This window comes from Gadus macrocephalus, chromosome 23 (genome assembly GCF_031168955.1).
Source record: "Gadus macrocephalus chromosome 23, ASM3116895v1".
In the NCBI taxonomy this organism is placed as follows: domain Eukaryota; kingdom Metazoa; phylum Chordata; class Actinopteri; order Gadiformes; family Gadidae; genus Gadus; species Gadus macrocephalus.
Genome location: NC_082404.1, coordinates 11403108 through 11416221, shown reverse-complemented (window position 1 = coordinate 11416221; position 13114 = coordinate 11403108). Strand labels below are relative to the sequence as shown.

Below are 13114 nucleotides of genomic sequence, written 5' to 3'. Positions count from 1 at the left end.
TCCAAGAGGAACGTAGGGTACCCGCCCACAATGTAAAATAGGCGCCTCTGATTGGTCCATCATGTTCTGTCAGTCGTTGACACTGGAGAGAAAAAAAAAACCTCGGTTAGTTTGTTGACTCAGACAGGCTGCTTCACTCCGCTTCTCTTTCCCACACCAGTTCTGCGCGGATTTATTTTCTCTGAGGACTTTTGTTTTGAAGGGGACTGTGGTTTTTACAAAGTTGCATAGCTCAAGTGCTTTTGCTACATTTTATTGCAGTGTAGCCGAAGATATAAACTTAGCCTATTCTTTTTTATTTATCCAAATAAAAAAAATGACTCAATTCAATAAGGGACCGGCCTACGGATTATCCGCCGAAGTCAAAAGCAAAGTAAGTAGGCTGTTTTTTTTTTCTCCTTCGTAAATGAAAAGGCGTTTTACACGAATTCATCTTTCGTGGAGCGATCTTTCAATTAAATCAGTAGTCGAGGACTTGAAGGGCTTACAAAGTTGAACCACATGTCGGGCTCATCATGAATGCTGGCTTTATGCGTTCACCTATGAATAAACACACTTTTCTCCCGAACTTTGCAGACCAATTCATCGCAGTCGATTTGCATCGCCCCGATTGGCATCTTTTTCATGCATGTGCAAACTTTCATTGTTTTTTATTTAATCTCTTCTGAAGTTTCCATTTTGTCTCTTGATGTGGAGCTACTGCGGTCTGGTTTGGAGGAGATGTGGGATCCTATTGTGCAGTGAACGCCAAAGTTTGTGCCTTTTTTGGTATCTCTTTTGGGATGTATAACGTTACTGAAGGGAAAATGCCATGGAAATACTTGATTATAGTGAAATCCAGATCAAGCTCATTGTTCCTATAGGGAGGAGCTCCGCTAGCTGCAGCACAGTAGATGGCTCCTGAGACCGTTTAGTTTACTTATGGGAATGATTATCCTATTCACTTCTAATCCCCTCAACTTTTACTGCACAGTGATGTGTGCCAGTAGGCATAAAAGTGTAAATAAAAAGCCACATTTTGTGTTTCAACACGATCTAATACGTTTGCCTCATGCTCTATCTGCTTTGCAGACTTCGAAGAACCTTTGTAAACAAATTTGTTTTTTAGGATGGGAAATCTGTTTGCGTCGTAAATTATGCTCGATTTTCAGACTGTCGATGGTGTATAGGCCTTATGTCGCATCAATGGGTTTTTGGAGTTGTCTCCTGTTCGTAGGAAATGGCTAAATCATGACATCATAGGAAAAACCTCAGAGCAGGAGCCGATTTTAATAGGCCCTTTTTAGTGAATAGGTCGAATTCCACATATAGGCTTTAACTTGCAAAATGTTGTTTACAGTCACGTTAGTTTGGTTAACAGAAACACGGAAGGTCAACACTCAACTGGCGTTTATTTTTTTAATGAACCTTTAACGGAACACTAATTGAAAGGGAATTATATTCTGCCGCAGGCCAACAGTCTACCTTTCTAAAGGTGAAGTCTCATCTCAGTCTTTTTTTCGTTTTCTCAATTCCAGTTTTCACTTAACTGGAAAACCAAAATGTGACGCAGAGACATTTTCCTGGGACAAAAGAATGTGGCCGGGCAGGGGGGCCTCTCCCTCTGCGGGCTGTGTTGCTATAGGTGTGATTCCCTACCCTGGGCTCCTTGGGAAGCTGCGCGCGCTGCATGCCTGGAATTCCAGAGCTCAAATGAAGCACTTACACTTACACTATATATCATACTACCACACACACACACGCACGCACGCACACACACACACACACACACACAAGGGATTCTGGAGCCTACTAGCCCTCATGAAACATATTATTGGAAATCCTATTGTCTATTAAAGCTTAGTTGGATTTTTCTGAATGAAGTTGGTTTTAATGTCTGAAGTGATGATTTAGACGAAAGCTATGTATAACTTTACTAAATATCTGCCTATATAAAGTGTAAGTTCACACTTTGCTTCTTTCAATCCGTCAAACCCATTGGCTCACAGGAGCTTCTGGAAGTGTATTTGGGGAACTGCAGTTGAAAATTGATTCCAATCTCATGTTAATCCTTTTTTTATTTTTCTCAGACTTTTTTTCATTCTTTCCACCGTCACTGCCAATATGCTGGCCAGTGGCCACACTTTTTTTTAACTGGAGTGCAGTCGCTCAACATCCACTGGCGTGTGTGTGTGTGTGTGTGTGTGTGTGTGTGTGTGTGTGATGGAGAGCATGAAAAACAGCTCAGCCAAGCTGTTTTCTGCCTGTTAACACAGCAATGAACGCCATGAACACTTGTCACTCAATGAGTTTCCTATAAATACTGATGCACCAGTACTCCCCCTCTCCCACCACCAACAAACTAACAATGATCTTCTCAGACAGGAGACTGAATCCAATCTATTGGTTCGGGGTCATGAAATGACCTTGTAGGCATAACCTTTCAACATGCTATTGATGAATCAATACTGAAGTGAATGATGTTGCAGATTTGTCCCGAGGTTAACTTGTCCTCTTCGAACCCCTCGTTACTATAATAATCTTGTACTCTGGTCTAGCGTTGTTGTTCTGTTTCGGGTCAGTGATGGGAGCAACAAGCGAATCATGCCAATATTACATTACTGCTGTTATTACATTGACTATTTAAAGGCCTCAGATGGTTAATACTATAATTTCACTAATTGAAATGTAGTGCCACAGATGGAGCCAGCCTCCTCTTGTCTACCTGGTCTTGGTTGTTTGTTTTTAATGAATCTGGGTATGCAGTAGGCCACGGCAACTCCTCCTATTCAGAACCGCCTCCTTCTAGTCAGGGAAGCGAGATGGAGAAGTGCTGGCAGAGTATTAGATTGGCAGCCAGAGAGCCCTCCCACACGCCAGCGCTCTGTTTACACGCTTCTCCCCCGACCCTGGTCTTGGACAGCCCTGGCAGAGTTCATGAACTCTCACGAAGACTCGTTCCTCTGGTTAAACCCGCTGGAGTTATTTTAGCTTTAGGTTTTCATGGATGTTTATGCAAAATAACCTGTTTAGTGCTTATTGCGTGAGGTGTTTTTGTTTCGTTGTTTATCATTATTGTTATTATATTGAGAAATGTCCCGTTCATTAATAATCATTTGCAAAAGATTATCTAGCCAAGCATGGACTGTGATTTTCTTTGAAATGGCTACCCTGTTTGAATGACTTTTTGGAAAATTTTGGAACCTAATCTTCAATGCTTTTGTCTGATCTGAAATACTGTTTGTCGTACTGAATTACGGTTTGCTTTTCTTACTATAGATGACAATCTTTAAACCTGTTTGCAGCTGACACTAACTTGGCAAGAAGCTACAGTTCCCTTCCACTCCTTTTTTGAAGTTTTAAAGAATTTTTTTTTTAATGAGTGAAATATGTTTGCCAAAAATTCAGATGTAGTAGTAACAATATTTATTCTTGACATTTGACTTTACCCACATTTCAGTGCAAGCAAGCTCAATAATTATTTGTCCATTGTCAATGGACGCCTTAAGGTAAACTAGTTGTTCCTAGTTTGGGACCGGTAATCCTTAAGTGTGTCTCTTGTCTTTGTTTTTCCCTTTCCCGTCGTGGTTTTAGTTAGATCACGGCCGGGCCTGTTGCCTCTGAACTAAGCAAACCGATCTTTGTTTGTTTAGGGCTTGCCGGACAAAAGTCCTTAAACCAAGTACCATTGTGACCAATACAAATGGGAGACTAATAATCCTTTATGCGTTTGTTGGTTGGTTGGTTATTGGAGCAGAGTGAATCATTAATGTCCCCCAGGGGACAATTGGTTGTACAACAGTAGCCTACTCAAAGTAGTCCCATGCAAACAACAAATGGATTACACCAACATCGTAATCATCAGAGATGAAGCCATACAATCAATGAGGGCCAGCCTGGGACATGCTGGGAGTCAACTCTTAAACTAAACGAGTGATAAGAATGACAATTCACAACCGTGTAAGCTAGTTAAAAATCAAACATAAACAAGGAAGCCTCTTGACTCCATTTGTTGAAGAAACCAATGGCTGAATTTATAAGAGGATGGTCTGTACCATCCTGGGAAACTGAACGTGTCCCCTGATGGGAGGCGATGGACCTCTCCACACAGAGGGTGCAGAGTGTCTTCCCAGTGGCTCTGCACAGCTGAAGATTGGTAAATGTCAAATGGCATTTAATGACAATACTGCCAACGACAGCAGCTTATTGAACCACATCTGTCTCAATTGATCAGAGTAGGCAGCTCGACTAAAGAAGGCCTTTGTGCCTGTTCCCACAAGCTCGGGCCCAGTGGACCCTCCCCCCACAAGTGCGTCCTCTTATTCATATCCAGACCTCTAGAATAACGGGATGCAGTGGCGGTTGTTATGGTCCCGGCGCACCTCACCAGGCATTCAGTTTTTGTTGAGACTGCATTTCTTTTTTATCGAGACGTGCTCGTCTCCGTAAGACTACTAAGACTCACAGACAATGGATTATTTCAATCCACTTCCACCCCTGTCAAGAAGCAGGTGTGGTTTTTCTGTGCTATGTTTACACACTCACGCACGCACGCACGCACGCACGCACATGCACACGCACACACATGTAGTGCTGTCGCTCCGTGGGCGATCATTCATTGGCCTTTAAACTCAATGGGAAGAGGGGGAGGGGGGGGCGGTTCTGGCCCAGAGCCCGGATGTATAGGGCTCAGCTTGGGGCTTCCCTGGGAGAGGGGCGACTAACGTGGCGTCGCTGCCCCCCCCCCCCCCCCCCCCTGTCCTGACTTCACGACCTCTGCATGGCCACTACAACAAGGTATCAGTGCCAAGGGCAGCTCCCCTTATTTACAACTCAACCGATGTGGCCATCCTTCAGAGTAATGGCTCTTGTGGGAGTGCGGGGGGGGCGGGGGGAGGGGGGGGGCGGTGTAGGAGGGCGGGGGGAGACCTCCTGGGAGGCTGTGTACAGTATTTTTCCCATGCAATGTGCTGACACTGCGACGTTCTTCGAAGTCAGTGTGGCGTTCAGTCTGCCAGGCTGCACCTTGATAGGTCTGTTGTTGTTAACCAAATGCTTTCATTAATGAACAGGATGGAGACTGTTGTTCTGGTTGTCATGGTCCCTTCACAAAAGTTGAGGAACTGTTTTTCGAAGTTGGGTTTTTCCTTTCAATATGGTTTTGTTGTTTAGTAGTTTCAGGCTTTATCCTTTTTATAGCAAAGAAAACCTGACCTGTGTTTATTTCTATCGAGTTCAGAATTGTTTAGTCTTTTTCTATCGACAGTATAGCACAAATATACTTTTCAATCAAAGCTCAAATAAAGTAAACATTTTATTTGAGACCATTGGATGATTGCTTCCATTTCTGTTTTCAATAAGAAAAAGATCTCTGCTTTCTAGAGGCTGTAAATCTGTCACTTGTGTTCCTGTCTTGGTTTGGAAGGCTGTGAGACACTGCTCTTCACTTGACTTCCAGCTATGAATGTTAAAGTAGTGGAAACTGGTTTTGCCTTATGATTATTCTGTTGTCTGTTCAGTTGACATTGATGTCAACTGTCGATCAAACTTTATTCTTTGAATCTCTTCCTAAGTTGAGTCGGGCTGTGGTTAAATATTAAAGGGAACCAGCTGCAATATTGATCTAGCCATAGTGCAGTAAACGCCATGTGTATGATTCACTAAATGGTTAATCTGCATTGTGGTGCTAGCCAACATGGGGTCACACACCGGTGGTTGGCCAACTGCTCGTTTCAGTTCAGGCACTGCGGTCCTCGTTCACATTAAGATTGTTGTCCATTTGATCCGAGAGGGTTTGACCCCCAATTCCTTCTCTTTCAACTATAACCACATGCCATTGTTCAGTGGAGGGGTTTTCCACGTAGGGCTGGGCTGTAGACTGGCTAGCTGGTTACTTATGTGGCTGGAATCCAAATGTTTGCTGATATAACGGTTACAATTGATATCAGTATAACACAAGTGTGTTTTTTACAACCTAGTGTTGTAATGTATTGTGGGGTGGGTGCATGTCTACATTGGTTTTTAAAAAGGTGAACGGGTTCCACATTGCTTTCTCTCTTGGTATGTGGCTGTATGTTTTTCATACTGTCATAACTGGGTAGGTACTAGAGAGACGGGATTGGCTGAAAGGTCGTCAGGGGGGACAGTTTTCAACTTTGACATTTCTTGTTTTATTCCAGATTTTGTAATGCCTCAGAAGAAAAAAGAGAACAGGATCTTTTTTAGTTTTTTTCTCAGAAGTGGAGTGAGAGAGGAGGGAAATCTCTTCTCTATAATCACCCTCTCCCTGCTCTAGCCCTCTCTCTTGCGCTCTTTCTGTCTCTCTCTCTTTCTGTGCTCTCCGTGTTTCCCAGAGGAGAACTCCAAAAACTGTGTACACTAAATCCCTGTCTGATTAATTCCTAAATGACAGTGCTTTCCAGCCTGGTACTATGGACAACTTTCCACTTTAACCTTTTCTCTCCAACCTCCCATGCAGTCATGGTCGTGGAACACAACATCGCTTGCCCTTTAACAAGAGCGCGTGAACATTTGAGCTTTTGTTTTTTCTCGCTCCAGTGGGTAATATGAGGAACGATACAGATATGTTTTCAGCCTCAAGTTACAAACTAAGCAGTTTGGTCACATCCTGCCCTGGTGACGCCTGGTTTCTGGATGCTACACTGAAACGGCGATTGGAGGCGGGGGGGGGGGGGGGAGGGAGGGCGGGCATGGAACGTAGCCGAAATGAAACAATCCTTTCTGTTTGCGTGAAGGCCAGCAGAAGTGCAGACTCTGTACAGTGGATGAACTTCAATGTGTTTTCGTTTTTTTCGGTGGTCCAAACTGTGCTGAACTGCTGATGTGAAGTGATGCGGCCAAACTTTATTTTCCTCACTATACTATCGAAGCCTTCCATCTATAGCACTCGGGGCTCGAAGATCTCATGAGAGTCGGCGATCTCCCAAATGATGGAGCCTGCGTTGTAGCACGTTATATGGAGCTCCAACCGGGCATCGTGTTCCCCGTCCTCCGCTCCTCACCTCTGCCCAGTTTTGGGGCTTGCGATGAGCGCACATATAACGTATTTGGCACACCTTTCATCACCCAGTAGTTGGCAACACGGGCGTTTGCAAATCTGTACAATGTCTGACGACAATTTGATCGTCTATTTTAAGTGGTCGGGACTGGTTGGGGTGTAGAAGCTGTTAAGGGTTCCTATTATGGGTTGTATTTAGACAAGATTCAGCACCTTTCCTTGTTTAGATACTATAGCAGGACCCCATCTCGTGGAAGCCCCCAAACTGAAAATGTCTGGTCAGACTTTCAAGGTCTGTATTCCTTCCGTTTGAAATGGCCAAATAGGCAACTGTAAAATGTGCTATTTCAGTTCCCGTTCCAGTGGTCAATGTCCTGCAGTACCCCCCCAGGATGAGGGGGAACAACTGGGGTTTGGCAGGAAGACCAGATGTTTTATCTCTCTCCCTCGCTCTCTTTCTTTTATTGTAGTCCTCAGAAACTGACGAGCTAGGAACGCTGTGTTTACGGGACTGCAGCCAATACTAGAGTGCTGTTTACAACGAGCCCATGAGCTAATGGCTGCAGCCGCCATGGAAGTTTTATTACAGGAAAGACCAAAAGGGATTGTTTCACACACCATCGTCTGCCCGGAAACGCACGCACGGTCAAGGACCTTTCGCTGTTCAGAGTCACTTTTTATACTTCCCACTTGTAAAAAATAATGTTCCATCTACTGACTGATTTGGGAAACATGTGTTTTTCTGACCCATTCTGATTGCATGTATACCTTTCCATAATGTGAGCTTCCAGATGTAAATTCACATGGCGAACGTCATTTTCCTATTTATTTTCTGCTGCCTCCATTTCAGTTCATGAAATCTGACTAGACTTGACCTTGACCTAGAGATGGAGTGTTTACAAGAAGGACGGAAAGAAAATAAGCCGTAGAGATGGGGCTCACAAGTGGACTCGTTCTCACAAATAGCGCTTCTTGGATGGAGAGAGTTTTCAGACGCAATCAGTTGTGATCTTAGGCCTGTTCTTTTTGAGGTCAAGGCTAAAGCGAAACAATGCTGATCCGAATGGTGTAGTTTGACATGCGGTATCTGTGCCAGACTGTCATTTTCAGCACAACAAACCCAGATGGAAGTCGTACACTATTGTTTGGATGTATTTTCCGATTCGGAATTCTTGGATGCCCAAGCTTTCTTATGTATATAGCAATAGCCTTACCTTGTAAGAGTTCAGTTGGATCAGCAATGGTTGCAACCACCACAATGGTAGCAACAATGCAAAGTTGGGCTGGACTTCTAAAGAAGTCTTTGATCTTCTGAAGCAGGGTCTCTGGGCCTTGTAGTCCATGTGGTTAGTTGTGTATCAATTCTGTTGTAACCCCTTCTGCCCCCCATCTGGGGAATCTAAAAGGAAGAAATCCTAACGGAAAAGAAGAGGGTGGGGGAAGATGGCTTTGCTTTCAGCATCTAAAAGGCAATTGTTCACACAACGCAAAATAAACATGCAACTCATTTTCCTCTGTACACGTACCATTACCAACATGTTAATGCTTATTTGACGGGCACAACGTATATATCTGAAAACACTGACTTACAATTGTGATGGCAAAACTACTGGTATGGACGACTTTTGAACATCTAAATGCTCTCTGGGCCGAAATGTTTTAGTCCTACGGATGTCATACTTCTCTACAAGGCCTCTGATGTTGTGACCGGTCAGTTTGTCATTGGTTTCGGTTGACCAATGCACATAACGTCACTTGAGATGTTGGTCTTCAAAAGCCGCAAGATGGCATATTTTAGTTTCTGAGGAGGGTTGGCCGATGCGGATGTTTTCCTTAAGCACACACCAGTTGCACTGTTTTTAAGTCACAATTAACATTGTTAATTAATCATATGTATTGTTTGACCCTTGCCCAGATCGCTCAGAAGTACGACCTGCAACGGGAAGAGGAGCTGCGCTACTGGATCGAGGAGGTGACCGGGATGCCCATTGGAGACAACTTCCAGAAGGGCTTGAAAGATGGGGTCATCCTGAGCGAGTAAGTGTGTGTTTGTGTGTGTGCGTGTGTGTGTGTGTGTTTGCGCGCTGATGGGGTTGACATTGCAGATGTGTGGGGGACTTGTTCCAATGTTCCGGGCTGAGCTCTGCAAGAAAACAAAATATGCTCATGTCCAATATCCAGTTATGGTCAGAACAGCAGATCATAATGAGTCTCTTTTCACACTTGATTGGCGCCGGTCAGCCAAATGATGATGTTCCATGTCTGATCTTATCTGTCTTCCCCCAGATTGATTAACAAACTGCAGCCCGGCTCGGTGAAGAAGATCAATCACTCACAACTCAACTGGCACAAGGTGAGACCTAAGTGTTTTTACCCTCATTTTATAGAACTGTTCATTTCCTTCATGGATCCTTGCAACAAACGAAAAAAAGTTCCCAATAATAATGAAGCTATTCAGAACACGACCTGGGAACAAGTCATTCATGGAACTCGCTCCGCTTCAAGTGGCCGAGCCAGCGCTGCACTCTAACCCTGCTCTGAGCTGGGATTCCCCAGTACCCCCAACACACACACTCATTCCCATTCCTCTCTCTCTTCGCCTCCCTGCCCCCTCGCCCTGCAGCTGGAGAACCTCGGGAACTTCATCAAAGCCATCTTGGCCTACGGCATGAAGCCCAACGACATCTTTGAGGCCAACGACCTGTTTGAAAACGGGAACCTCACTCAAGTTCAGACCACACTGCTTGCCCTGGCGAACATGGTGAGCCACCGCAGACCTACTATGAACGCTCATGTGTTTGTGTCCTCTGTGTTCGCCCTCCCCTCTTTTTCTCTCCCAATTTTTTTTCAACAGCCATTGTTAGTGAGTAACCTATTTTTGTTTTCTTAGGCAAAGACCAAAGGTATTGACACAAAGTTTGACATTGGTGTGAAATATGCAGACAAACAGGCTCGGCATTTCGACGACGACAAGATCAAGGCAGGCCAGTGTGTCATTGGACTACAGGTGCGACCGTTTAAGCACTTTTGTGTGTTTGTTGTATGTTTTTGCATGGATGTATCTAACAGGAAAAAAAATATTTATCAATGATTTTTGATCACTTTGGAAGGATTCTACTCCAGCACGACCACATCTATTGAGACCTTGTTTAAGTCTCGGCAGAGAGTCTACCACAAATACTGGGTTAAACATGATGATTGTGTATATCATAATGATGACCTCATCATTCAATTAGAATTTCCAACACCAAAAAGTGCAAGAAGTGCAATATACAGTCACAAGGACCCACTTTGTCGATGCCAAAACCCATTCGGAGCCTAAGCTCGCACCCATTCACAATCCTTCTTAACCTCTTTTTAATTCCTTCTTCTATTCAGATGGGAACAAACAAGTGTGCGAGTCAGGCAGGAATGACGGCTTATGGCACCAGAAGACATCTCTATGACCCAAAGACGCACACGGACAAACCCTTCGACCAGACCACCATCAGCCTCCAGATGGGCACCAACAAGGGAGCCAGCCAGGTGAGGAATCGCCCACCAAGCCCCCGCAGGGCCGTGTAGATGTAGTCAAATGTTGTTGATCAAGAGTTGATAAGAAAGTCGAATCAAAACCACTTTGACTGAACCCCCATGCACTTATGCTCAACACTGATGTGTGAAAATTGCAAAACAAAATAGTGTAGAAAACGTCCATTTTAAGCCCGGGCGTCTATTTTGCTTCCATCATGATCACCGCCAGGGCCTTTATTTTGGACAAGCCTTTTAATTCCTTTCTCAAAGAGCTTTCGCAAAACGAAAAGTGGAAGAATCAGTTTTTTGTAGATTCTACCCAAGCCGTTTACTGTAATTAGACCAATAAACACACAAGAGATATAAACAGAGCACTAAAGGACCAGCCAACGGCAGCTTGTACGGTCTTAAGGGAGCCGCTTACCTCACTGTAGTCCAACACTTTCTCTTTCACCACTCTATAATCATAGCATGATTGTGCGGTTGTGTATGTAAGACGTGTTGGGGAAAGTACGGAACAATCCCATATTAAGGGACAGGTGGCAAACCTAGATGGGGTAATGTATTCTTTCGGTAGTTAATTCATTGTATCGTCTTTTATTTTCAGCATGTATAACAATAAAAAAATATCAACAAATAGACTGCATTGAGGTGGAGGCCAAAAACACAAACTTCAAAGCCAAAGTCAGCTTTATTGTCATTTCCAAATTATGTGCCAGACAATTAGAGGAATTGAAATTGCGTTAGTCTCTGACCCACGGTACAATAAAGAGAAAAGGAGAAAACTTGGGGAAATACTTCTGAATACTTCCAGGTTTACAATTGGGGACCGGCGTTTATTTGTCTAAAACAAGTTGCCTCACCTTCTGAGGGCCTCCTGCTTGAAACGCCTTCTCCCCTGAAACCCATCGTTAATGTGTCGCCTCGGCGTGTGCTCTGTGTCCGAGCAGGCAGGCATGTCCGCCCCGGGCACCCGCAGGGACATCTATGACCAGAAGTCGGCCGTGCCCATGGACAACTCCACCATCTCCCTGCAGATGGGCACCAACAAGGTGGCGTCGCAGAAGGGCATGAGCGTGTACGGGCTGGGCCGGCAGGTGTACGACCCCAAGTACTGCGCCACGGCCACGGAACCGGCCGTCCACACCAACGGCAGCCAGGGCACGGGCACCAACGGATCGGAAATCAGCGACAGTGACTATCAGGCGGAGTTCCCCGACGAGGAGTACCCGGCCGGTTACCACGACGACTACAGCACCCATTACAACGACCAGGGTATTGACTATTAGTGGCTACCTGCACACCGCCCCGTCCCCCGTCCCCCGTCCCCCCTCCCAACCACGAGACGGCCTGCCCCTTTAACCCCTTCCCTACTATACCGCTAGTCGGAGCAGTATTAACACAATGCGTATTTTATCGACAACACAACAGAGCAAGTCTTTTGCTATCCTCGCTAGTCTTCGTTTTTTCTTTTACTCATTTTTGTTTCAAAGCAATAAGATTCAGTCGTTGCCTTGAGTGCGTTTCACCTCATTCGCTACTCCCCCCCCAACCTAAGCGGCGATGGTTTAAATGATTCTCTTTCATTCATTACAGTAGAACCGTGAGGTCAATGTTTCCGCGTTTTGTTTAGTTTTTTGAGCACGAGTACATTCCTTTTAAAAAAAAAAAAAGAATCTACTGTTTTTATAAAAAATATAAAAAATACAGGACACTGTGAACTAGCAATAGCATTCGTCTAACCAGCGTTGTAGCAACAGCCAAGTTTAAAATCCAACTTGTCTATCCCTTATCTTTTTGTTTTTAAATTGTGATGCTTCATAATTGATTCGTATGAATAATGTACCAGTTTCCATGTACCTGTTTTTCAAGGTTAAAAAGACTGCTTTGACCAACCTCCAACACCAATATACACACACTTGCCTGCATCTCCCATTGAGTTGGAGGATCAGACTGTAGTTCGTGCCATTCCAGTTTTATCAATTGGGGCTATGGAGGTGATTCCCGCTGTCCCAGCATGTTACAATGTCCATTGTTTCCTTTTACATTCCTAAAGTGTATTTATTGCCATGTGTCTGATCATAAACCAGTCCCTTGTGTGATGTTTTCTTTTGAAGATAAATTGTATGTTTCAATATAAATAAAGCCTTAAATTCCTTGGATCCTAAAGTATCTTTTTACAGTGCTTGGTTTCTGAATGAGTCCTATTTGTGGTCTATTGTATGGCTGAGCGCTATCGTGTAACTTGGTCTCCAAGATCAACAAAGAATTCAAACATTCCCTTGTAAATCTGATTAACTTTTCATCACAAAAGGAATTCATTATTCAAGATTAATGAAAAGGTGAGCATTATTTGTTTTAATACGGTCTCTAATAACCTCAGCTCCTAAACTTTACATTTTTGTTATGCAGACTAACACCCTAAATCATCATCAATAATCATGACATAATCATAACTAACGGAACCTTATTGTGTCTTGTAGTCAGGCTCTGCAAAGCTAACCTGCGACTATTAACCTGTGAGTATAGAAGTGACACATCCCATGCCCCAAAAGTTGCTTTCTTCCTGTTCCTGGCTGCCAATTAATCCATCGTTTTTAAAAA

The 13114-nt window shown here is 44.1% G+C and overlaps 1 protein-coding gene across 2 annotated transcripts; it reads left to right on the top strand.

The window, feature by feature from the left end:
* Positions 1-105: 105 nt before the first annotated feature.
* On the top strand, positions 106-12672 carry LOC132452841 (calponin-3-like). 2 transcript variants are annotated; one of them, XM_060045658.1, is made up of 8 exons: positions 106-373; positions 8913-9034; positions 9284-9350; positions 9621-9758; positions 9888-10004; positions 10376-10522; positions 11461-11785; positions 12383-12672. In XM_060045658.1, exons 1-8 carry the CDS (start codon positions 317-319, stop codon positions 12385-12387), a joined length of 978 nt encoding a protein of 325 aa, XP_059901641.1. In that variant the 5' UTR covers positions 106-316; the 3' UTR covers positions 12388-12672. The 2 variants fall into 2 exon arrangements, with proteins under 2 accessions (XP_059901641.1, XP_059901640.1); XM_060045657.1 differs by having other exon boundaries at positions 11461-12672.
* Positions 12673-13114: the final 442 nt, after the last annotated feature.

Coding starts and splice junctions, on each gene's coding strand:
- LOC132452841 (XM_060045657.1), top strand. CDS start 317: ATGACTCAATTCAATAAGGGACCGGCCTACGGATTATCCGCCGAAGTC. Junction 374..8,912: donor CCGCCGAAGTCAAAAGCAAA/GTAAGTAGGCTG, acceptor ACCCTTGCCCAG/ATCGCTCAGAAGTACGACCT. Junction 10,005..10,375: donor AGTGTGTCATTGGACTACAG/GTGCGACCGTTT, acceptor TCTTCTATTCAG/ATGGGAACAAACAAGTGTGC.